Source organism: Ovis aries, chromosome 13 (assembly GCF_016772045.2).
Source record: "Ovis aries strain OAR_USU_Benz2616 breed Rambouillet chromosome 13, ARS-UI_Ramb_v3.0, whole genome shotgun sequence".
Taxonomy (NCBI): domain Eukaryota; kingdom Metazoa; phylum Chordata; class Mammalia; order Artiodactyla; family Bovidae; genus Ovis; species Ovis aries.
The window spans coordinates 76,138,832-76,160,919 of record NC_056066.1 but is presented as its reverse complement, the minus strand read 5'-3'; the positions used below and the strand labels follow the sequence as shown (position 1 = coordinate 76,160,919).

Genomic DNA, 22,088 nt, shown 5'->3' with positions numbered 1-22,088 from the left:
AGTTTAGTGTTCGAATCCTCCACTGTGTGGCCATCCCAGATGGTTCATCTATGCACAGCTCTTCCTGGAGATTTTATCTCAGGCCAGTTCCTCCTCAGCTCTAGGACATCAGTTTCCCCAGCTGAATCACCTAGAGGTCCTTTCCGGTGGGATCTAAAGCCAGCTTCCCGAGGGGTAGGTTTCCTGAGCCCTCAGCTTGGGAGTGCAGCCCTGTCTGAATCAAGGGTCCGCTGCCCGGGGAGCCTGGCCTGCCTTCCCAGCCTCCCCTCTGATGTCCACAGAGTACAAGGCCAGCTACGCCCGGAATCGCTCCATCCGCTCGGTGGCTGTCAGGGGGTACCACATCAGCCCGGACGACACATCCCGGCCCCGCAACCTCACTAAGCGGCACTGGCCAGGAGCCCCTGAGGACCAAGACGACAGGGACGGCGGGGACTTCAGTGGCACTGGGGGCCTCCCGGACTACTCAGCCCCTAACCCCATTAAAGTCACACATCGGTGAGAGTCCAGGCAGGGATCAAAGGCTGGGTCCTCAGCAGGGGCGTCCACACCCCCCCACCCAAGGGCACCACGTGACCCCTTCTCTCAAACAGGTGCTACATCCTGGAGAATGGCACAGTCCGGTGCGACCTGGACCTGTACAAGTCCCTGCAGGCCTGGAAGGACCACAAGCTGCACATTGACCATGAGGTGAAGGGGGTCTGCGCCGGGAGGGTTCTTGCCACCTCGAGCTCAGTGGGGCCACTGGCCAGAGCAGGAAGCAGGGAGGCCAGGCCCAGGGGACAGAGGTCCCGCAGGATCCTCACTAGGGCCTCAGACAGACAGTTCCTGCTGGGGGACGAGGGGCAGAGAAGGACCGCGCGGCTGTGACACACCCCTCTATGATGTACAAGATGCTTACTCCACACTCAGCCCTTCCTCCCAACAAGCCTGGGGGGAGGCCTTCAAGTCCCCCAAGGGCTCAGCTGGTTCTCAGGCAGGACAAGACAGGAGAATGACCTTTGGTTCCTTCAGCAGGTAGAACCAAGGACCCACCTCAGAAACCACGGACACAGGCTGCGACTGGGGGCCCTGCCAGCCCGGCCCTTCTTACCCAGCCCCCAAGGGTTTCACGGCCTCCCCTCCTGCTTCCTCCTTCAGATCGAGACCCTGCAGAACAAAATCAAGAACCTAAGGGAAGTCCGAGGTCACCTGAAGAAAAAACGGCCAGAAGAATGTGACTGTCACAAAATCAGGTGAGAGGCCCCTAGAGCCCCTGCAGGATCCCTCCTGGGACACAGCATCACTTCTTTCATTATTTTTATATTCTTTGCTTAAACAGTAGTAACCAGGAGTAATGCACACCCTGTCACCACCCGGATGTCCAGATTTCATGCCCTGCCCACAGGCAACCCCTGACCAGTTTCCCAGAAGGAAAAGTGCCTCCACAGACAGCCCTTCCAGGAGCAGCCCACGTGGCCTGGGACCCACTTTACCAGATCAGCGAATCCCCAGCCCAAGGGTCAGAACTCGAGAGCAGCGCTGTCCAATCACACCTCCATGGTGACAGAAGGCACTGTACCTGTGCTGTCCAGTTTTGTGGCGGCCAACCTACCACCTGTGATTACAGAGCTCTGAATGGCAGCCACTGTAACTGAATCACTTGTTTAATTAAAACTGAAATAGCCCCAGGTGGCTAGTGGCTACCACAGTCCCTGCTGCCTTTCCAGAAAGGGCTTACCCACTATGGGTTTCCCCAGGGCTGGCCCTGATCAAGCAAAAGCTGGGCGGGCAGGGGAGCTGGAGGCAACCCACCTGGAGCCAGGCCCAGCCCCCAGGCTTGGTTAACTTACACCTACCCTCACATTCTGTGTCTGGCTGAGGCCTTCAGCCAGGGTCTCCCAGCTCACGCACGGAAGGAGGAGCCAGGCAGGCAGGGGCCTGCCACCCTGGGGATAGTGTCTCCCTAGCATGGCCCAGGAGGAGAAACAGGGGTCCCAGAGAAGCACAGTTTGCAGCCACCCACTAGGGTGGCCCTGAGCACAGTGTCTGAAAGCTGGGCTGGTGGGGGTGGGGGCGGGGTGGTCTGTTGCAGTTACCACTCCCAGCACAAAGGCCGTCTCAAGCACAAAGGCTCCAGCCTGCATCCTTTCAGGTAAGGGCAGCTGCAGGCCCTCCTCAGAAGGGGGCTCTCCCCGAAGCTGAAACAAACAAGGACAAGCCAAGTCCTGGCCTTTCCCTGGGAGGCGCAGCGGGCCCTGCAGAGCCCCAACTCCCAGATCAACCCTAAACCTGGCTCCAGGCGCTGCCTATGGGCAGAGCGGGTTACGGCAGGGCAGGGCAGGGCAGGACACAGGCCCCAGAGAGGAGGTGTGAGTAGGAGGCCCAGCAATCTCCTAGTACCATCCACCCCTGTGCTGCTTTGGGAGCTAATGCAGGATGACAGGAGCCTCATCTGGCCCCAGCCCTGCCCTGCACCAGCAGTAGGATTTGGAAGGCCCTTTGGGAAGTCTCCAGGGCTGTGCCCACAGCTCCTGGGGCAGGCAAAGGCTCCCATGTGGGGACGGGGGAGGTGTGAGGGGTGTGGCCCTGTGTGCCCCTAGGAAGGGTCTGCAAGAGAAGGACAAGGTGTGGCTGCTACGGGAACAGAAGCGCAAGAAGAAACTCCGCAAGCTGCTCAAGCGCCTGCAGAACAACGACACGTGCAGCATGCCCGGCCTCACCTGCTTCACCCACGACAACCAGCACTGGCAGACAGCGCCCCTCTGGACATGTGAGCCAGCCGGGCCCGGGGCGGGGGGGCTCCTCCCAGGGGGTCCCAGTATCCCCCCAGCTTGTGAGTGCTCCTGCCAGACCCTGTGGGTCTTTCAGGAACAGGTCCCCCAGCAACCTCAGGCAGGATAGGAAGGGGCTGGTGGCTGGGCTTCCTCGGCTCAGGGCTCACACTCTTCCCTGACAGTGGGGCCTTTCTGCGCCTGCACCAGCGCTAACAACAACACGTACTGGTGCATGAGGACCATCAACGAAACCCACAATTTCCTCTTCTGTGAATTCGCAACCGGCTTCCTGGAGTACTTCGATCTCAACACAGACCCCTACCAGGTAGACAACAGAGGCTGGAGAAAGGAGGGCGTGGGGTACTTACTACAGGCCCTGCCAGGTAGGCGGCCTGCAGAAATGACCAATAGGTTTTCAAGTCCCACGGAGTCCCTAAGACAGAAGTGAGAAGGCACCAGGAAGTCTGGGGCTCAGTGTGCCACCCTGCCTGCATCCTCCCGAATCCACTGTCTACTGACTGATCACCCATAACCTCTCTATTCCAACTTACCCACCTGGGACTGTTGCAGCAGGCTTTGTGGGATCTTGAGGAACGCCTAGAACCTGGAGCTTCAGGGGTTCTCAGGGTCAGGCCAAATCCCGTAGACCATAGGCCTAATGATCGATCGCGCAGCCCTTACTCTGCGCTTCCATGTATTAACCCATCTGAACATGCATGGGACTGAAGAATGGGACTCATCAGCCACAGAGCCTGGTGAGCAGAACTTGCCTGTCCCTTATAAAACATGGTCATGACCCAGCTTCAGCCTTAGAGCTTCTCAGCAGCCTTGGCACTGTCCAGTCTTCTACAGAAAAGCCTGACAGCAATTTTTTACACCCTTTTGTAAATGCCAGCAACTCGATTGTCTTGTTTTGCTATTAATTACCATATAGGCCACCGGGCATCCCCGTGTTTTACAAAAGGGGCTGACTGAGCTTGTTGGTTAGTGGGTCACAGCAGTACCTGGACACTCACCCAGACCTTTGCCAAATAGCTGCCTTCCCATCAAGAGGACCTGAGAGGCTGGGAAGGGCTTCTTCCCAGGCTTGGTACGTTTGCTGACCAGTGGTTCCCAGAGTTCAATGTGAAATACATAGTGGTTTTTGAGATTTCGTGCACATGAGGCTAGAGGCAACTGTTCCAAACCCCAGCGCTCGTGGAGGTAGATGTCACCACCCCTTACCAACCTCGTACTCCCCACCTGCCCAGATCAGGCCCCCTGGCTGGTAGAAGAGGGTGGGGGGCTCCCATCTGCATCTCGTTGATAACCTACCTTTTTGCCAACCAGTTGATGAACGCAGTGAACACCTTGGACAGAGACGTCCTCAATCAGCTACATGTGCAGCTCATGGAGCTGAGGAGCTGCAAAGGTTACAAGCAGTGTAACCCCCGGACCCGGAACATGGACCTGGGTGAGCAGGGGCCCCAGGGTGGAAAGGGGTGACCACAGGAGGGGACTGAGGAGGGCCCATCTGAAGAGTGAACTCAGAATCCCCAGGAGTTGGTGAACTCTCTAACATCCACCAGCCACGTGCTACTTTGACGGTGAATGCCGTCACTTAGATTTATCACTCTGTGCCTGCCAGAGTGCTGAGGGTTTTCCAGGCATTAACTGACAGGCGTTCTGACGACCCTCTGAGGTGAATCTGCATGTCCTCGTTTAGTGATGAGTAACGGGACTGGGTCCAGAGCCCACAGCTGGGATCTCCCCACCGTCTGTCCTCGATAGCACAGGTGTTCACGCCCACCCGTGGGTCCCCCACCATGAATGACCAAGGTTGGTGCTGAATGTCTGTGACAGTAGCCTGAACGTGATAAAGAGGCTCCCAGAGTATACGTCACCAACAGTGTCTTAGGGACTGCTGGGAATTCAGGCCCCTCTGTCTAGGGGTCACTCCAGCATCATGGGCTTATGACCAAAACACTAAGTGTTTTAAAAAAAGGAGAGAGACAGTTATAAAGTTTGTCCTTGCTGGTGCCATTTTTGCCCTAAAATTGTGTTTCCATGTCGTATGTTTCTCTGTCCTTTAGGACTGAAAGATGGAGGAAGCTATGAGCAATACAGGTATTGCTTTTGCTTTTAAACCCTGAGAACTGCCCTGTACGGTGACCCGTCCTGTAGTCTAACCTCAGAGGTTGCACGTGTGAGATTGGGGTGCTGCCCTATCTCTGACCTGCCAGGGCCTGGCTCACCCACCAGCAACAACTGTCCCCTAAAAGGCCTTCTTCGTGTAGTTCTCTGGGGGTCACTTTTTCTTTCTTGGTGATGGTTAATACTCTTTCTCCTTTTGACACTTGAAAACTTAGGCAGTTTCAGCGTCGAAAGTGGCCAGAAATGAAGAGACCTTCTTCCAAATCACTGTGAGTTGAGGAACCAGTTTATCTCTAGAGAGCCGGTCTGACCCGGTTTGCTTTGCTGAGGCTGTTCCCCATGCATGCCCTTTTCTCATTCCTCTCGTCTGTTCCCGTAAGACAGGAAGCAGCCGTGTCAGTCTTTCCAGTAAAATAACCTACTTGGATACATTGCATGTACTAGATCAATACTTGTTGTTCTCCGCATCATCATCTCTGCTTTGGAAGCTCAAGGCCTCCCTGAGAGGCTCAGAAGTGTGTCAGTCGGCTGAGTACCAGGCATCTTGAAGGCTGTGGCTGCCGAGCTGCTCCCTGGTCCATAGTGTCAGCAGCAAGGTGACCTCATTAAATGGTTTCCAGAATACCCATGCTTCGAGCTCACCCACGCTAGGGTCAGCAGAGGCTGTGAGGGGCCAGGAGGCTGTGGCAACCTGGAGAGGTCACTCTGCTTTAAAGAGAACAGAATGGGATGCAATTTGAATCCTCTGACTCATTGAGAAAATGCAGAAATGCAGATATATGATAATTTGTTAATGGTGGCAACTAATCTGACATGTTGTTACCTTGCAGGCCAATCATCCCCATGGTAAGCTGCCATTTGTAACCTCCAGCCTCCTCATTTTCTATCATTATATGCATATAAGTCTGTGTGGCTTTAACAGGAAAATAATAATGGGCCAATTAAGCATCTCTCTGGTGCGATGAGAATCAAAGTACTTCTCACATTCCTTAGCACCATCCTGTCCAGATTCTTACATGACATCTTTGCCAGTCACTATGTGTGAGCCAACAACTGACAATCTAGACAATGAGACAATAGCAAGCCCTGTCTGAGGGATCTGGAATTAATTCCTTCTCAGCAGCCACATCCTTGAAGCAAAGCTGACTCAGCTGTAGGGCCGATTAAGAAATCCTTAGGCAGCATGATACACTGTCTGCTTTGTTCTACAGGGGACAGCTGTGGGAAGGCTGGGAAGGTTAAGAAGCACGAGCTGGACCTCCAAAACCAGAGGCGTCACCTGTACAATGAAAAACCCTGAATGATTTCCAGCAGACCTGTGCTGTTAGCCAGGAGGCCAAGACACACAGAGCCCGCCCTCAGTCGATGCGGCAGATTCTGGACGAGAACCAGCGGGAGCAGTGAGGCTTCTGGAAGTCCATGCTTGTCCCTGCTTTTGCTCTGGATTATACCTCACCGGCTGCACAAAATGCATTTTCATATCAAGAAGTCACCACTAACCCTCTCTGAGGGGCTCACAAGGGAAGAAGAACAGAGAGATTTTCTTGGAAATTTCCCCCAAGGGTGAAAGTCACTGGAATTTTTTAAAAACCACAGGGAAAGAACCACCCTGTTTTAAAGCCTCTTATTCTTTTGGTTCGCCACAAAGAAGGAGCAGGACAGAGGGAGGAAATGGTGCACCAAGTTTGACAATGAGTCAGCAGCACAAAAGACAAGAATTTCTATCTCGCCCTATAACCCTGGCTGCCTCTGAAGACAATGACTTCAATGTATATATATGTGACTATTTACATGTAACCAGCTCGGAAACTTCTAGGGGAATCTAATAAGAAAACCCAATTTTCAAGAGTGGTGGTGTTAATAAATGGTGTGGCCCGTGTAAAAGAAAACCCCGTGCAGTTGTGGACATTCCTCTTCCTGACCAGATGCCATTTCTCCCAGGATTCCTTCGTTATCTGTCCCAGAACTGATGTTTTTTAAAGTCCTGCAAAGACAGGAAGTTGATGTATGTCCCAAGTCTTAACAAAATTGTATTTGTAAAGGAATTTTGTAGTCTACGTATTGTCATACAATGTTGAAAACCCCAGCCAATGACCAGCACTTGGTATGAGGTAACCTTTGACACTTTTCTAAAAGGCCATTTCTTGGGAGTGTTTTTTTTGGTGTGTTTGGTTTTTTGGTTTTGTTTTGTTAAAGCATTTGAGATACTACCAGTCAACATCTTTTTGGAAGGAAGACACCTTGGGTTTAGATGGTTTTTTAAAAAGGGCTATATGTGGTTATAAACTGACTAGAATTTACCATACTTTGGGAACCTTATCTCATATCACACCAGCTTTAGGATCACACTTTGTAAAAATAATGACCAACTGCAAAGCCACTCACCTTAGCCAGCCCTTCGTCATGTACCAGGCAGTCCGATCAGTAAAGGCAGCTGTGGGAACGCTAGACTGGGAGGAGGAGGAAGAGGAAATTCACCTGGCTCCGCACATTTCTCCCTAACACGTGACCCCCTAGGCACTTACCTTGTGTAAGAAGAGGGCTATGCTTCTCAAGATTTCTTTTAGCCTCACAGAAACCTTTACCCATTATCTGAAACACAATTTCTTATATTTTACCCTGCTTTCGACTGGGATTAAGGAAAAAAAAGCGGCACACTCTTGGCCTTCAATTTTAAATAGAAACCTTTATTTACAATGATGTCCAAAATGATCAAAGGAGTCATAGCTTACCACTCAACTGTCTCATAAGTTAGCCCATGTGGTTTGAATTCTCTGCAGTGTAAAGCATGATTTTGATTTTTTACAAACAACATTTAATGTAAACTTGTTTTAAAGTGAATTCATTCTCAATACTGTAAGTCAATTCCTGAGAATTTAAATCTTGCTCTCAGAATGACATTTCCATCTTCTTCAAAAGAGAGAGAAAGAAAACACCCTGCTCGTGATTATACAGGCTGCCTTGGAGCTGAACAGCAGCTCCTGCTCTTCTGCAGAAGGGGACAGTTCATCTGTCCGAGCAGTTTTACTACTATGAATTTCCCACTTGCAAACAAATGCATGGCTTCTGCAAATAAAAAGGGAACTAACTGGACAGGTATACGGGTAACTGGCAACCTATTCTGTTTACTTTTCAGCTGCACTGGTCTATGGATCACGGAACTTACAGGACAGCAAGCCAACTATGTTCTGTAGTACCCACCCCTATACACCCCAATTCACCTCAGACATTAAATACTGATTAAGCATCCTGCTGATTGATATTTACACCTTTCCATCAAGATGCATGATTTAGAAAAGTGGCATCATAATATGAACATTAACAATGGATTTCTATTTGTTTTTTAAAAGGAAGAAATGTTATCTCCTTTATATCATTTTGATCTTTATAAAATATATATATTTATATTTATATATCTTTGGATTCAGCAAAAAAGTAGGTACTGGAAATATCTCACATTCTAAAAGCAGATGAAAACGTTACTTATACTGTTCACCCAACAGATACTAAGGTTTAAAAAGTGGTGGGAGGGGGGCGGAGGAGAGGTAGGCAGCAGAAGTACAAAGAATTATCCATAAAAAATAAAAGGGGAATTAAGGTAAAAACAACAAATTATCTCAAAGACTGCCATCTATTAAAATCAAAATCTTAAATTTGCACCAATGAACAAGTAGAAAATATAAAAACTTATAATAAACTTCACTTTTCTTCCATATAAAAAGGGGGTGTTGCCTTCCACTTAGCCTGGATTCAGAATGGACTGAGAAAAAGAATCCCAAAACTGAGTTTTTAATTAAAAGTCAAGAAAGGTAAGAGCACCATTCTATTTCTTCCCACATACATGCAACTTCAAGAAACGTTCAGCTACGCCTGATGCAACTGTGTCTAAAAAGAGACTCTTACTCAGCTCTGCCTCTGTCTCCAGACCGGAGGATGCATTATCTGCAAAGTGCAGGCCCCTGGGATGGAAGCTAATGGATTTGTAGTCTTAGATTTATTTTTAACCAGGTGGGGGGGAGTGCGAAACTCAAACTGACTCTAGTGGTGTTTCCGGAAATACAGGTTTCACTTAGTCATACACAAGTCAAAGAAATCAAATGATCTTACCTTCAGAGACACCTAGAAAGATTGGCTAAACGGGTGAAAAAAATTTTAACTGGCTCTCAGTTATTGCTAAGAATGACACCAAGGCTAACAGACATTTGAAATTCATAGACAGTCTAAAAACCCCATTTCATTCAACTGCTTGAACCTGATAAAGTAAGCCAGGTAAAGGGAATCAAACTTGACTTTCTTCCCTATTCCCAACTGACAAGCGGCAGCAGCAGAAAGGGGTGGTGGAGGGGGAGAGAGGGAATAAAGAGCCGCCCAGTCAGGCCCTGGCTCTCAATCACATGAAAATGGCTGCTCTGCAGACTGAACTCTTTAGGGAATAACCATGATGCTACTTCCTCCGATTCTCAGGACATCACAGTAGAAGGACTAGATAGCTGAGCAGAGGTGGTTTCAGCTGAGCAGAAACCACACATCAAGGATTCTACGCCTGAGATCTCAATGCAGGATTCAAGTCCTAGCAACCAAAACCTTAGAACACTCCTAAAATGGATGAGAAGATGACACATTCAACTTAGGGAAAAAAAAAAAAATCCTGTGACTTGCTATTTATGGACTGCCTAAAAATCCAACATTCTTCTTTGGAATCAAATTGCTTGATCTTTTAAAATTCTTGATTTTTTCTTAAGTTTATTTCTCCTTATCTGTTCTCTCCCCTCAAATTAACGAAGTGCTTAGTTCTGGTAGAGAAATTGTTTTTAAAAATTGTAAATGTCTACATGTAAATGATCGCTTTAAAAAGCATTTAGATTAAGAGACTGAACAGGGGCAAGGAAAGCCTGCTGGCCACAGCCCCTCCCCCAGGCCACAAAATCCAGGGCACAACTTCTGGTGGTAACCTCACCACACTGAACTTACTGAAACTGACAACGTTAAATATTTAGCTTCACAAACTCTGTAAAAATGAGTTGTTGTGGCCTACAAAAAAAAAAAAGGTATATACATATGTTACATCATACAATAATCTTAAAGGTCATATTTACAAAAGAAAATCTATTCACAGAAACACTGCGAAATTCTGATTCAGAATGCAGTACCTGGCCTTGGGGTTTCTGCAGTTTATTTTCAAAAAGCATTATTGCTCTACCATATAGGCAAAGGGTGAAACCAGTACTTTTCACAACAACAAAAATCGTAGTTCTTGCCCAACAGGTAAGTTTAGACAACAACTAGGAATGTGGTTCACCATTCCTCAAGACCGAGAGAATATTGCATGTATCCATTAGTTTTTAAATAAAGTGCGCTCGGCTGCACATAAGCAAGTGAAAAACTGCCACTGCTGCAACTGAATACTGTCATCTGTTTTCCCTTCTGCAAGCCATCTGACACCAAGGACAATTCCTGGAGGTGAAGTATTACAGGACGTTAGGGGCAGATAAAAATCCTATTTAGGAAAAAGCCTAGGACAACCAAGAGGAGGCTAGGAGCTATCCTTAAAGGAGAACCTGGAAATGCCACCTTCACAAGCCAGCCTGCGACAAAAACCCTCAAATGTGGACCGCGCTCTTCACCCAGTACTGCAACTATCAAGAAGCCAGATGTTCTCATCTCTTGATTTCTCCAGTGTTCTCTGGCCTCACCTCTATTTTTTCCAAAGACTCGACAGCCAAGCAGAAAAAAAGGGACACAGGACAGTTTGCGATCAGTAACACTCCGCACCTCCAGAATCATATCCCCAAAAAGCAGAATGTCAAAAATATTTGTTTTAAACACCATGATACATAAGAGGAGGGAATGAAAACAGGTAGGTAACCACACTTCAGGTTAAAATTCAGTCCTGCTCAAATGACATCACTTGAAATACCGTTGATGGAGACTGGAGCTGGTCCTTTCTTCAAAGCTGGGTGCCTAAATCAATGATTCACTACTCCCGGTAATCCTAGCGCAATGTCATTTGTACAGTGATTTCCTTGGAGGTCATGGCGTAGACATGTCAGCAATATTTCTGTTGGCAACCAGAAGAAACATGAGTAAAACACACGCTTTGTCCAACAGAAAAGAATCCCTATGTCTCCACAGATGGCTTGCCACATGGCTCTGGCTGACTAATTCAGTTCTTAGATACAGGTTTCTAAAAGTATCAAATGGCCCAATGCCTTCAAACCAAAAGTTTTTTCAAGGATTATATATTTCAAGTTAAACATCCAAGTTAGACATCTACCTAGGACCTTTACATTATAGTTAAGGCTTTGGTTCTCTCCAGAGAACAGGAAAAAAAAGTGTTGAGAAAGGAAAGGAACAGAACCCTGTACCCTATACCTGATCAGGACCCATGGGCATGCCAGCCATGGGCACAGCGTTCATGTTCATCTGCCCCATGGGACCACTGCTGCCGTTCACGTGCACCATGCTGTACGCTGCAGGATTCCCCTGGTGGGCAAACTGCTGCTGGGGAAAGGTGCTGTAAAGAAAAGTGGGAGATTACCTCCTGGGTCATTTTCAAAACACAGGACAGGCACACCGAGACCACCATCTGTTGCTATACTTAAGCAGAGAACATGAGCAAGAAAACTCAGACAGCCTGTCTTCTCTCTTTCACAGTTGTCTGTGCTCATACCCTTGTGGATATGCACACAGTAGGAAGGTGTCTCAGAATGGATGAGCCAAATAACACTCTAGTATCAGCCCAGGCCTTTGGATCTCCCCAAACAGGCCTGGCTGCAAAACAGAGACTAACTCCCTGAACTTGCGGCACATTCTGGTGGCTGACTTTCAAAGCCCCTGTTCTAGGAATTTCCCAGCAGTCCACTGGTTAGACTCTGCACTTTCACTGCATAGGACCTGGGTTTGATCCCTGATCAGAGAACTGAGGTCCTGCAAGCCTGGTGACACAGCCAAAAAAGAAGGCCCTGCTCTTCACCTGCTCCTGGCCAGGGTTCCTGACGGCCAGCCCTTCATTTCTGAGGACTGATACATGGGTGCGGTCTGAGGATGCTGGATCATGGGATTCTGGGAAGGAACCATTCTTGATGACATCATCGCATTAGGAGGACTAGGCACTCGACCAAAGGCTGGATCTGGTTGTTGTCCCATCCCTTTAAAAAAGAAAGAAGAAAAAGAAATTATTACGCTCAAACACTACCTCCCTAGAATATCAGCTTTCTATAGAAACTTGAGGTTCCTTTTTTCTTTTTTTAAGGTGGGGGAATATGGTTAAGTATAATGTATAAAGAAGCTGCCTACCAGTAATTCTTGCTTCTCCCCAAGGTGACAACCAGAGCAACAGGCTTCCCACACAGATAACCCCCATCTGGATCCCCCAAAGGGCAGCCACCCCAGTGAGCTTTCTGACACAAGGACACCAGGTCACGGCCCTCTGCCCTCCAGCCCTCTTTAGAGCACGGGGCTCCTGTCCCTGAGGGATGCACCCTCAAATGTCAGCTCCCGAAGAGATTCCTCGAGCCCCACTCCTTCATGTTTCTGGAACCTCACAGAGGCATGCCTTTAATTAACATGCCCAAGCCACCAAGGAAAGGAACTCGGAAAGCCTACAAAGCGCCTTCCTCTCACTGTTCAGCAATGGCAGAGTTCTACTACCCTGGGACATACTGGGGCAGGGATGTCCTGGTACAGCTTTCTTCCAAATTAAGATGTGAGGAACTGAAAAAACAAGACCAAGGGGGAGAAACCTCAACTATTGAGCGATCATCTACCTCAATGACAATCACCTGTGCACTGAAGTAGACTTGTGCTATTTTTGGTTAATCTGTTTCTTTTATGAAATAATAGGAGAGTGAATAGCATTTGTTTCTAACATACAACACATCTAGTGAACATTATGTCCTCAGGAATGTTACTTGGGGGTAGACATGATCACCGTCCAGTGTACCATAATTTGGTGGGTATGGAAACTGCTGGGGTGGAGCTTGCGGCATGGCAGGCCCAGCCAGGACCCCGTCCATGCTAGGGGACGCAGTCACGTTCGGGGGTGGACTGAAGGCCTGGGGCTGCTGCTGCTGCTGCTGCTGCTGCTGTTGCATCATCATTGCCACCCTCTGCTGCCGGAAGTGATGGCTCAGCAGCTCTCTGCTGCGCTGGGCGACCATCTGAGCATTAAGGAAACCCTGCTAACACCAGAGAAAACACAATTACACACATATAGCAAGAGTCAGCCAGTTTCACATGTATGGTGCACCCATGACACATTAGGTATCAAAGAAAAAAACACCCAATGCTTTTCTTTATCATTAGAAAAAAGGAAATGCCCAATTCTCATTACGGTAACAGCTTTCTGACTCAGTATGGGGGTGGGTGTTGGGGGAGCAGAACAGGGACCTCTGTATTACTGGGGGCTAGGGGACAAAAGCAGCTTCCCAGGTGGCTCAGTGGTAAAAAATCCACCTGCCAAGCAGGAGAAGCAGGTTCAAACCCTGGGTGGGGAAGATCCCTTGGAGAAGGAAATGGCAACCCACTCCAGAATTTTTGCCTGAGAAATCCCATGGACAGAGCAGCTTGTCAGGCTACAGTCTGTGGGGATGCAAGAGTCAGACACAATTTAGCAACTAAACAATAACAACAGGGGATGAAAGCAGTCAAGTCATCAGGCTTTAACGTAATTAGAAAACAGTCCTCAAATCGAGAGAATATTTAGGAGTAGAATTTGAGGACAAACTTCTCAAAAACTGTGAAATAAAACAAAGGGGCAGGAATGAGACTCTGTTTGGGGGAGAAACACAAGAGAAGCCAACGATAAAGCAAAGCAGTGCAGTTACATGCGAAGAAGCGTGAATCCACTCCTGAAGGCCTTGCAGTCTCTCTCAGCCTCTGACGGGGGAGGGCAAGGAGGTGACGTCATCAAAGCACTGAACAAGGAAGCTGATCTGCCAGCTAGGAGATCAGCCTCCTTGTTCAGCATCTCCAAAAAGCAAAACTTAATCACCTGTTTAGAAATTATCCTAGCTCAGCTGATACAGGATGTCTGATTATCAAGAAAATATACAGGTACTGGTACTTCCAAGCACACCTAAGAGAGTGAAAACTAGGCATTTCACAGTTGTTTAACAGTATTTCAAACCACAATAAGGGATTTTCGTTTAGTCATTTGCCTTGTGCACACTACGGAAATGCCTTAATACAGTGTCCAGCTTGGGCTGGAGGCAGAGACCATTAAGAACATCCCTCCCACCATGGGAAATCAGTCATCTCAAAGACTGTCACTGAGAGTGGGATTATGAATTTTTTTTTCCTGCTGCTTTAGACTTCTTATACCTAATTCTACCCAGTGAGAATGTAGTTTCACAATCCAAAAACAGAGAAAAGTTTACAGATTTATTATTTTCAATCCCTAAAAAGTAAGTGGTAGCAGTTTCACAACATAGCATGTCCTCACAAAGGGAATTAACTTTAAAAACACCAATCAGTGGTTTGAAATAAAAGAGAGCCTCTTCCTCTGATTCTTCCTAGTAACCAACAGGAAAAGATGAAGGGAAGAAGGAAAGTGTGACAGGACCCTGGGCTGGTTTCTTACACAAGGAACTTGAGACTGTGCACTGTCTTTGTTTAACAAATATTTCCTGAGAGCCAAGCAGGGGCCAAGCCCTGTGCAGAGCATTCGAGCCCTGAGCACGGAGAGAGACAACCTCACCTGGGAGTTGACCTGCGGCTGCATCATGGGCCTCATTACCGCCGCCCCGCCAGCAGTGGGGTTTTCCATTTTCATTTCAAGTGCCTGACGGCTCTGATTCAAAAACTGGGGAGAGACAGGGTGGTTAGGATGCAAGTGGAGCTCATTAATGAGGCCAAAACAACTATCTACACCCTCAGCACCACCCAGCAAGATCGTGACAACACCTCTAAACCCATTAACCTGGCTAAGTTATGGCTAAGCTAAACCAGTACACGTTCACATTTCAAAAAGGTTGGTGCTAAAAAGCCCCTGGCTGACACAGGAGGCTTTCATGTTCAGTATCAGGAGGAAAAGTGGAAGTGCAATCCTACACCTTAAAGAGTATCTTCAACAGGAACCCAAAGGATTTATAAAGTCAATTTTCTCTGGCATAATTTAGGCCACTGGGGAAATAGCTTTAATTTTATAAAAGTAACAATGGAGAAAACTACTTCTGTTACCTCTTCCTAGGTAATTTTTATTGGAAAGAAACTGTAAGAAGAAAAGGGATACTGTGAGCGTATTAACACAGCTCTCCTAAGTAGCTACAATGACTTCAGGGAACATCAATGCAAGAGTCCTCAGCTCGCTGGATTCTCAGCTCACTCATCTGCTTATGTGGTTCAGTTTCCCCACATTTAAGAACTCTGCACACTCAAGGTACAAAAAAATATAAACAGTTAAATCCCTAAAACTTTGGTACGAACTAAGGAACAATGGGAAAAGATATTAAGAGAGCTCAAGTTTTATAACACATCTAGAAAGCAGAGGTTCCTTAAAGAGAGTGCTCAAATCAGTAAGGTTTCATAGTGTACTGCAAGTCACTCAGTCATGTCCGACTCTGTGACTCCATGGACTATACACAGTCACGGAATTCTCCAGGCCACAATACTGGAGTGGGTAGCCTTTCCCTCCTCCAGGGGATCTTCCCAACCCAAGAATTGAATCCAGGTCTCCCACACTGCAGGCAGATTTTTTTACCAACTGAGCTCAGGGAAACCAATAAGATTTCAATACCTGTCTATTAATAGCAAGGACATTTTAATAATAAAAACTGTCTATCTCTATGGCTATGAAGCCATCAAGAAACACTATTCTCCCCAAAGAGCAATCCTGACGCTTTTTATTTCTCAACCTATACAGTAGAATATTCTTACAGAAAGGTATCCAATTCTAGTACAACCACTCCCTAGCAAGGAACTGTCCATACAAATACAATGGTACACAGCAACGAAAACAAAAGGAATTTCTTTAGTTGAGGAAGGACAGAGAGCCAGTGGCAGGAGCTGGAAGAACACAGTCTGAAAACAGAAGAGGAAGCGGGCAAATCGAAATGGGCGTGTGACTGTTACCTGCTGGCCCTGCAGCCTCTGCTGAAGCTGCATTCTAAGTTGCTTGGGAGTGTTTGTTCGGGGTCTCATGATGTTGGCCCGAGGGTGCATTCCTTGGAGAGGAAAATTGCCTTGTTGGTTCATCTGATTCATCATCGAGTTAAAAGGTGGTGATTGTCCCTGAAGATTAAAGCTTCCTTGCATCGGAGGCCCCTGCCCCGGGTACGTCTGCCCATATAATGCTGCCTTCTGCTCCATCATTACTGCTGCTTCTTGGCCGGGGAAAGCATCCTGTTTGGGCTCCAACGCTTGTCCCTAAACATCAAACACATAAACGAATGGTGAAGTACACATGGGGAAGCAACAGAAACCACACCCACTGAGAGAGGTGAAAAATAAAGGCAATGTATGTGCTGACGGTGCCGCGGGGTATCAACACCAAAATCAAGCTTCCTATCTGAAGCTCCACGAGAGCGGAGACCATGCTGTCTTTAACGGCTGTGTCCTAACACCCTTGATCTCACACAGAGAGACGCGCGCGAATATTTTCTAAGCCAAATATCAACAAAGTACTGAGGATTTGGAGGAATACTGTTTCTTCCAAACAAGATTTCTGTACCAACAATGAATTCTCATGTATTCTGCCCAAGAATGTTTCTGAATGTGGTAAGAGGTAAATTTAGTAGAGACAGGTTAATCAGCAACAGTTCATGTCCCCCCGGGTGTAGTCACCACTAACAAAACCTAACGGTGGTCAGTTGTCCACTACTATTTGTACCTGAGAAGAAAGAAACCTATTAATTCAACAAGTATTTATTGAGTGGTATGTGCCAGGTATCACTTCTCTGCATGCCAACCACACATACAAAGTAACATCCAGCAGAAAAACTAAACTCTCTGAAGGAGGGGACAGCCTGCAGTGTTAAGATAAGAAAAGCCAGGCAGTGCTGCAGTGGCCTTTACCTGCTCGTCCTCAGGCAGTGCCACGCGTGCAGTCAACACCCTCACCCACTCTGGGCCCAAAGCACACCTCGCCCCTCGCGACCGTGACCCCATTCCCAACGCTCTGCCCCTCTCAGGCCGTTCCCTGGAGGCCTGTTAAGAGTGCATCTGCGCCAGGCCCTCTTCTTTCCTTTCTCCCACTGGTGGCAACTGTCAAGTGTCTGTCTCTAGCTCCAGGACCTTGGACTCTTAACTGTGCTCATGCAGAAGCCCATTCAACATCTCTACCCAGATGTGCCAGGCATCTCAAACTTAACATGTAGAGGATAAATTCCTACAGAAAAAAAAAAAAAAAGCCCAATTCTCCTTCAATCTTCACTACTCACCACAACACACGGCAACATCTTGTACCTGGAACTAAATGCCAGCACCTCGATTTCTCGCAGTCCCCTTCCCAAGTGTGCAAGTGCACACGTGTGCACACACAGCCCAAGTCCTGTCAGCTTTTCCTTGGTGACGTATCGCAGAGGTTTCTCTTCCTATCAGTCCACTGCCATGACCCTTCCCAAGACACCTCTACTCTGTGCCTCTTCTAGACAGCAATCTGATGTTTCTGTTTACAAAGTAAATCATACTATTAATATAGCACACCTCTACTTCTCTTGCTAACCCTGCTAAAATGACAGCAAACAAGTAGTATTTATCAAACAGGTAGTATTTATCAAAAAAAGAGAGAGAGAGAATATTGAAGGCAACAAGATAAAAAAAACTGAATAGGCATCTGGTAGACAGAAAGGAGAACCTGAGAACCATTTACCTGCAGAGAAAACCCCCTTGAGGCCTGAGTCCACGTCTCCCGTGGCGCTACGGCAGCACTCCACTGTGGACGGCAGAAGGCCAAGGAGTGCGCCCAGACAAGGGGCTGACCAGGAGTCCGAGCAAGAGCAGGGGAGCCCCCCAGCTCCAAATGGCTGTATCTTCCACCTACTTCCACAAGGCCTTGCTTCAGAGACACCAAGCCCAGAAGGGGGCAGGAGCAGGGCAAGGACTGAAAACAGGGAATCTTAGGTCCTTATAATTTCTAGTAAATTTTTATATTTTAGAACTTTATATCTTAAGCACTACAGGATCATCAACTTGCCTCCCCATCTCAGCCCCCAAAATGCAACCAGGTAATTTAAAAATTTCTAGGAAAGAAAGAGTCTTCTCTAGAAAATCCATATAAAATTCTGTATGGGGGATGGGGGCAATGACAACATGCTGCAATTTGCGGGGATCTGAAATAAAGGCCAGTCTCCCCACTCCCAGTTAGTCACTTTCAGTGAAGACAACTGATCCTGCATTCTTAAATATAAAAAGATAATCAAGGAGCACCAGATAACTTGATGATGAAAGCTTCCAATATCAAAGTGACTCAAACAGGAAGTAACTTAAAAGTACAGAAGATTAAAAAAAAATAAAAAGCCACCACAGAACCCATGTAACACCCAACATGTCAATAGACATCCCAGAAAGATCAGGAAAAAAAGATTAAAATCATTGAAGAAATATTTTTAAATGCCCCCAAATCAAAGGGAATATCTGCTTGTCTGTTAGTAATACACAGCAGAATGAATGAAACAAGACCCATATCAAGACAAGGAATCATGAAATTTCAGAGGAAAAGGTTCCTAAATAATTCCGAAGAGAATAAATGGGTAGCACACAAAAGTAGAGCAATCAGACTGGAATACAGCTCAAGGACAACACTGGATGCCAGAAACTATGGAACTATTTTTTCATAAGAGGAAATTATTGTCAACTTAGAATTTTTGACACAGTTACACTGAGGGTAGAGACTATATGTGCCCATGTGTATGCAGTGGGTACAGGCATGGGGTGCTTACTGAATGAACAGCATATAAATACAGACATACAATTTCTTATCTAAAATTCCAAAAAAAATTTTAAGCTCTAAAAAAAGAAGACTAAAAATTTTTCATTAGTACCCAATGTATTTTGCAGCAAAACCTGGCCTGAACCTGTATGAAGCAATACATAAATCTCTATAATATCTCACTTAGTATGATTATGTATTTTGCTGTAGAATTATTAGCTCGTTTGATCACAGGCTATTGCCCCCAAATTATAGTACTGCTCGAAATATAGAGTATTTTGTAATATATAGTGTACCAATGCACTATTCTAAGCTTCTAAAATCCCCAAATTCCTCAATTTCAAAGCATATCTGATACCCAGGTTCAGATAAGGGACTATAAATGTATAGTCAACTTTCAAATCCAGGAATCAATAGACAGAATGAAGCTGGTAAAAGAAATAGCTGCATAAGCATATTTCTTATAAATATTATCAAAATAAAGAGGTGAGTTTCACTATCTTCCAGTGGGGCAAAGGACTGTGGTTCTTCCATAAGTATATTTTTCTATCATTTTATTTTTAATTTAAAAACAGATTACTTTGCTAAAAAATAAAAAGTACAACAAAAAAAGGAAGACCAGATTCAGCCAAGTAAGGACTCTGCTGACAATCCTTCCATGGCTTCCTAATACACAGAGAAAGTACCTCCCCCAGCTCACACCACTCCCTCTTTGCTCTCACCAACCTCAGCCACTTCCTAGAACCCACAAGCTCTTTCCTAGCTAAGCACCTTTGAGTTAGCTGTTCCTCTTCTAGACCATCCTTCCCCTAAGCTGTTTGCCTAGCTGGCTCTTTCTCATCCTTCAGGTATCAACTTATATGTCATCTCTCCAGAAAAACCTTTCTTATTCAAACCAGTCCCCATTAATCGCTATCTCATCGACCTGGATTTGAAATCAGAAACATTTTTAAACTTAAGAATGAACTATAAACAAGCTCCCGCTAAAAGAAACTTGGCAAACTATTTATAGTACATTGGACAAGTTAACCGTCATCCTGTAAACATGCTTTTCAGAGACATTTTAACATCCCGCCCCACCCTAAGAAAAGGCTCCTTAAATAAAATGGTCTCGCAGCATCACATGCCTTCATCACGTCCACTTCCGTCAGTGCGGCTCCATGCCTGAGCTCTGGGAGCAGGAAATTAAGCTGTTCACTACTGCTCCTCAGTCTCCAAGAAAAGACTGAATGGCATACAGAAGACAAGTTATTTGTTAAACAAAGGAAAATGAAAAGTGAAAGTTGCTCAGCTGTGTCTGACTCTTTGCAACCTTTGGACTATATAGGAATTCTCAAGGCCATGGAATTCTCAAGGCCAGAATACTGGAGTGGGTAGCAGTTCCCTTCTCCAGGGGATCTTCCCAACCCAGGGATCAAACCCAGGTCTCCCGCATTGCAGGCGGATTCTTTATCAGCTGAGCCACCTGGGAATCAACAAGCAAGTCAATAGCTGAACAAAAAGCACCATTTGAGATCAACAAAATAAAAAGCCATCAGAACTATTAAATACATCTCAATCACCAAAAAATACAAAATATGTTCAATCTTGCTAAACAGATAAATATGATTTAAAACAAGAATCTGTGTTGGCCATTCAACTGGCAAGAACAGTCACGTTCAGTACTTGTCCAGTCACTTGCTCATTCATACCATGGGTTCTCTCCTCTTCAGGGGCTGGGCCAGCAGTGCTGGTGAGGGTGACGGACTGTAGTCATCACACGCTGCTGTAGAAAAGCAGCTATGCAATCGTTCAGGAAAACCACCCGAGAGGATGTAGATAAATCTCTAAAATAAACACTCTAACCCAACCATCCTTTCTCTTGGATTGTGGCTAAGAAAACAGCCTCCGTGAACAAGATGTACATAATTCACAGAATTATAACAATACTTAGGAACAACTGATGCTTTTGAACTGTGGTGTTGGAGAAGACTCTTGAGAATCCCTTGGACTGCAAGGAGATCCAACCAGTCCATTCTGAAGGAGATCAGCCCTGGGATTTCTTTGGAAGGAATGATGCTAAAGCTGAAACTCCAGTACTTTGGCCACCTCATGCGAAGAGTTGACTCACTGGAAAAGACTCTGATGCTGGAAGGGATTGGGGGCAGGAGGAGAAGGGGACGACAGAGGACGAGATGGCTGGATGGCATCACTGACTCGATGGACATGAGTCTGAGTGAACTCGGGAGTTGGTGATGGACAGGGAGGCCTGGCGTGCTGCGATTCATGGGGTCGCAAAGAGTCAGACACGACTGAGCGACTGAACTGAACTGAACTGAACTGAGGAACAATTAAATTTTCATCAGTAGATAACTGGTTAAATAGTGTTTAATAAAATGGATACTATTTGACCATTAAAGTATATATTAAACAAAAAAGATGACTGACGACTTTCTTAAGGTAAAACAGACTGCCAAAGTATATTCAGTCCACTCTCTTTTTTTATATATACACTCAAAAGTTACTTATGATTCTTTGTGCCAAGATTATGGAGGATGTTCAACTTTTTAAAAACACATGGACTTTTGTGATTGTCAGAATTTTATATAAGCACTATTAACTATTTTATCATGAGGACAAAGAAAGCTATTTTCAGCTTCAGTAAAATCCTAGCGGCAGTTAGTTTCTTGGTCCTCATGGGACCCTCACGTTCTCCCCAGCCAGTAAGACACCGCTCCTCCCCAGCAGGGCCACAGACGGCTGGTACCCCCAGGAGGACATCATCACCGCTCTGTGTTTCTCACCCACCCTTTAAAAAGCTCTGTAGAGCGCTGCCACGTTAGAGTACACACATTTTTATACCTGTTTCCCCAACAAAGCCTGAGAACCAAGGACCATTCCCCGCTTATCACTGAACACACAGACTGAAGCAGTGCCCCCAAACATGCATCCTATATGTGAAAAGATCCACTACAAAATTCATGCTTCAAAAGATAGATTCATAAATGGTGTATTTTCATACAGCTGAACAGATGACTACAAATAGGAGATGGTGGTGTTGAGATATTCACAATTTACCACTGTAAACAGGTTTTGTTTACCACAAAAAAAAAGTCTGCCTCCTCAGAGTATACACTTGTCTGCTAGGTAGTAAAGAGAAGTTAATTATAAAAATAAGGATTCAACGTTATAACATAAGCAAAAAGCAGCATTTTTAAAACCATAGAGTGGTTTTAACTGGATCATTTCTGTGGGTGCCTAAAATGTGACATCTTTATAAAACAGCAAGCTGCTGGATGTTCTATCACAATTAAAAAGTATTTTCTAAATTTAATGCTCATATCCATGAATAC

At 46.2% G+C, this 22,088-nt stretch overlaps 2 protein-coding genes across 25 annotated transcripts in view; one reads left to right on the top strand and one right to left on the bottom strand.

Moving 5' to 3' along the window:
- SULF2 (sulfatase 2) overlaps positions 1-7,039 on the top strand; it is a 124,616-nt gene extending 117,577 nt beyond the window's left edge. For 4 of the 11 annotated variants that reach the window (XM_027977296.3, XM_027977295.3, XM_027977294.2 and 1 more), the window contains exons 12-21: positions 282-498; positions 594-690; positions 1,141-1,235; positions 2,075-2,134; positions 2,583-2,752; positions 2,939-3,081; positions 4,086-4,209; positions 4,829-4,862; positions 5,105-5,158; positions 6,101-7,039. In XM_027977296.3, coding sequence (XP_027833097.1) covers positions 282-498; positions 594-690; positions 1,141-1,235; positions 2,075-2,134; positions 2,583-2,752; positions 2,939-3,081; positions 4,086-4,209; positions 4,829-4,862; positions 5,105-5,158; positions 6,101-6,131 — 1,025 coding nt within the window. In that variant the 3' untranslated portion in view covers positions 6,132-7,039. The remainder of the gene's footprint in view (positions 1-281; positions 499-593; positions 691-1,140; positions 1,236-2,074; positions 2,135-2,582; positions 2,753-2,938; positions 3,082-4,085; positions 4,210-4,828; positions 4,863-5,104; positions 5,159-6,100) is intronic. The other 7 variants (XM_060397816.1, XM_060397817.1, XM_060397818.1 and 4 more) reach the window with 3 other exon arrangements.
- Positions 7,040-7,555: 516 nt separating this feature from the next.
- The window catches only part of NCOA3 (nuclear receptor coactivator 3), a 127,695-nt gene continuing 113,162 nt past the window's right edge, over positions 7,556-22,088 (bottom strand). For 9 of the 14 annotated variants that reach the window (XM_042230238.1, XM_042230239.1, XM_042230237.1 and 6 more), the window contains 6 exons: positions 15,960-16,253; positions 14,587-14,691; positions 12,832-13,069; positions 11,863-12,037; positions 11,262-11,403; positions 7,556-10,947 (listed from right to left, as the gene is read on the bottom strand). In XM_042230238.1, coding sequence (XP_042086172.1) covers positions 10,936-10,947; positions 11,262-11,403; positions 11,863-12,037; positions 12,832-13,069; positions 14,587-14,691; positions 15,960-16,253 — 966 coding nt within the window. In that variant the 3' untranslated portion in view covers positions 7,556-10,935. The remainder of the gene's footprint in view (positions 10,948-11,261; positions 11,404-11,862; positions 12,038-12,831; positions 13,070-14,586; positions 14,692-15,959; positions 16,254-22,088) is intronic. The other 5 variants (XM_060397813.1, XM_060397811.1, XM_004014623.5 and 2 more) reach the window with 1 other exon arrangement.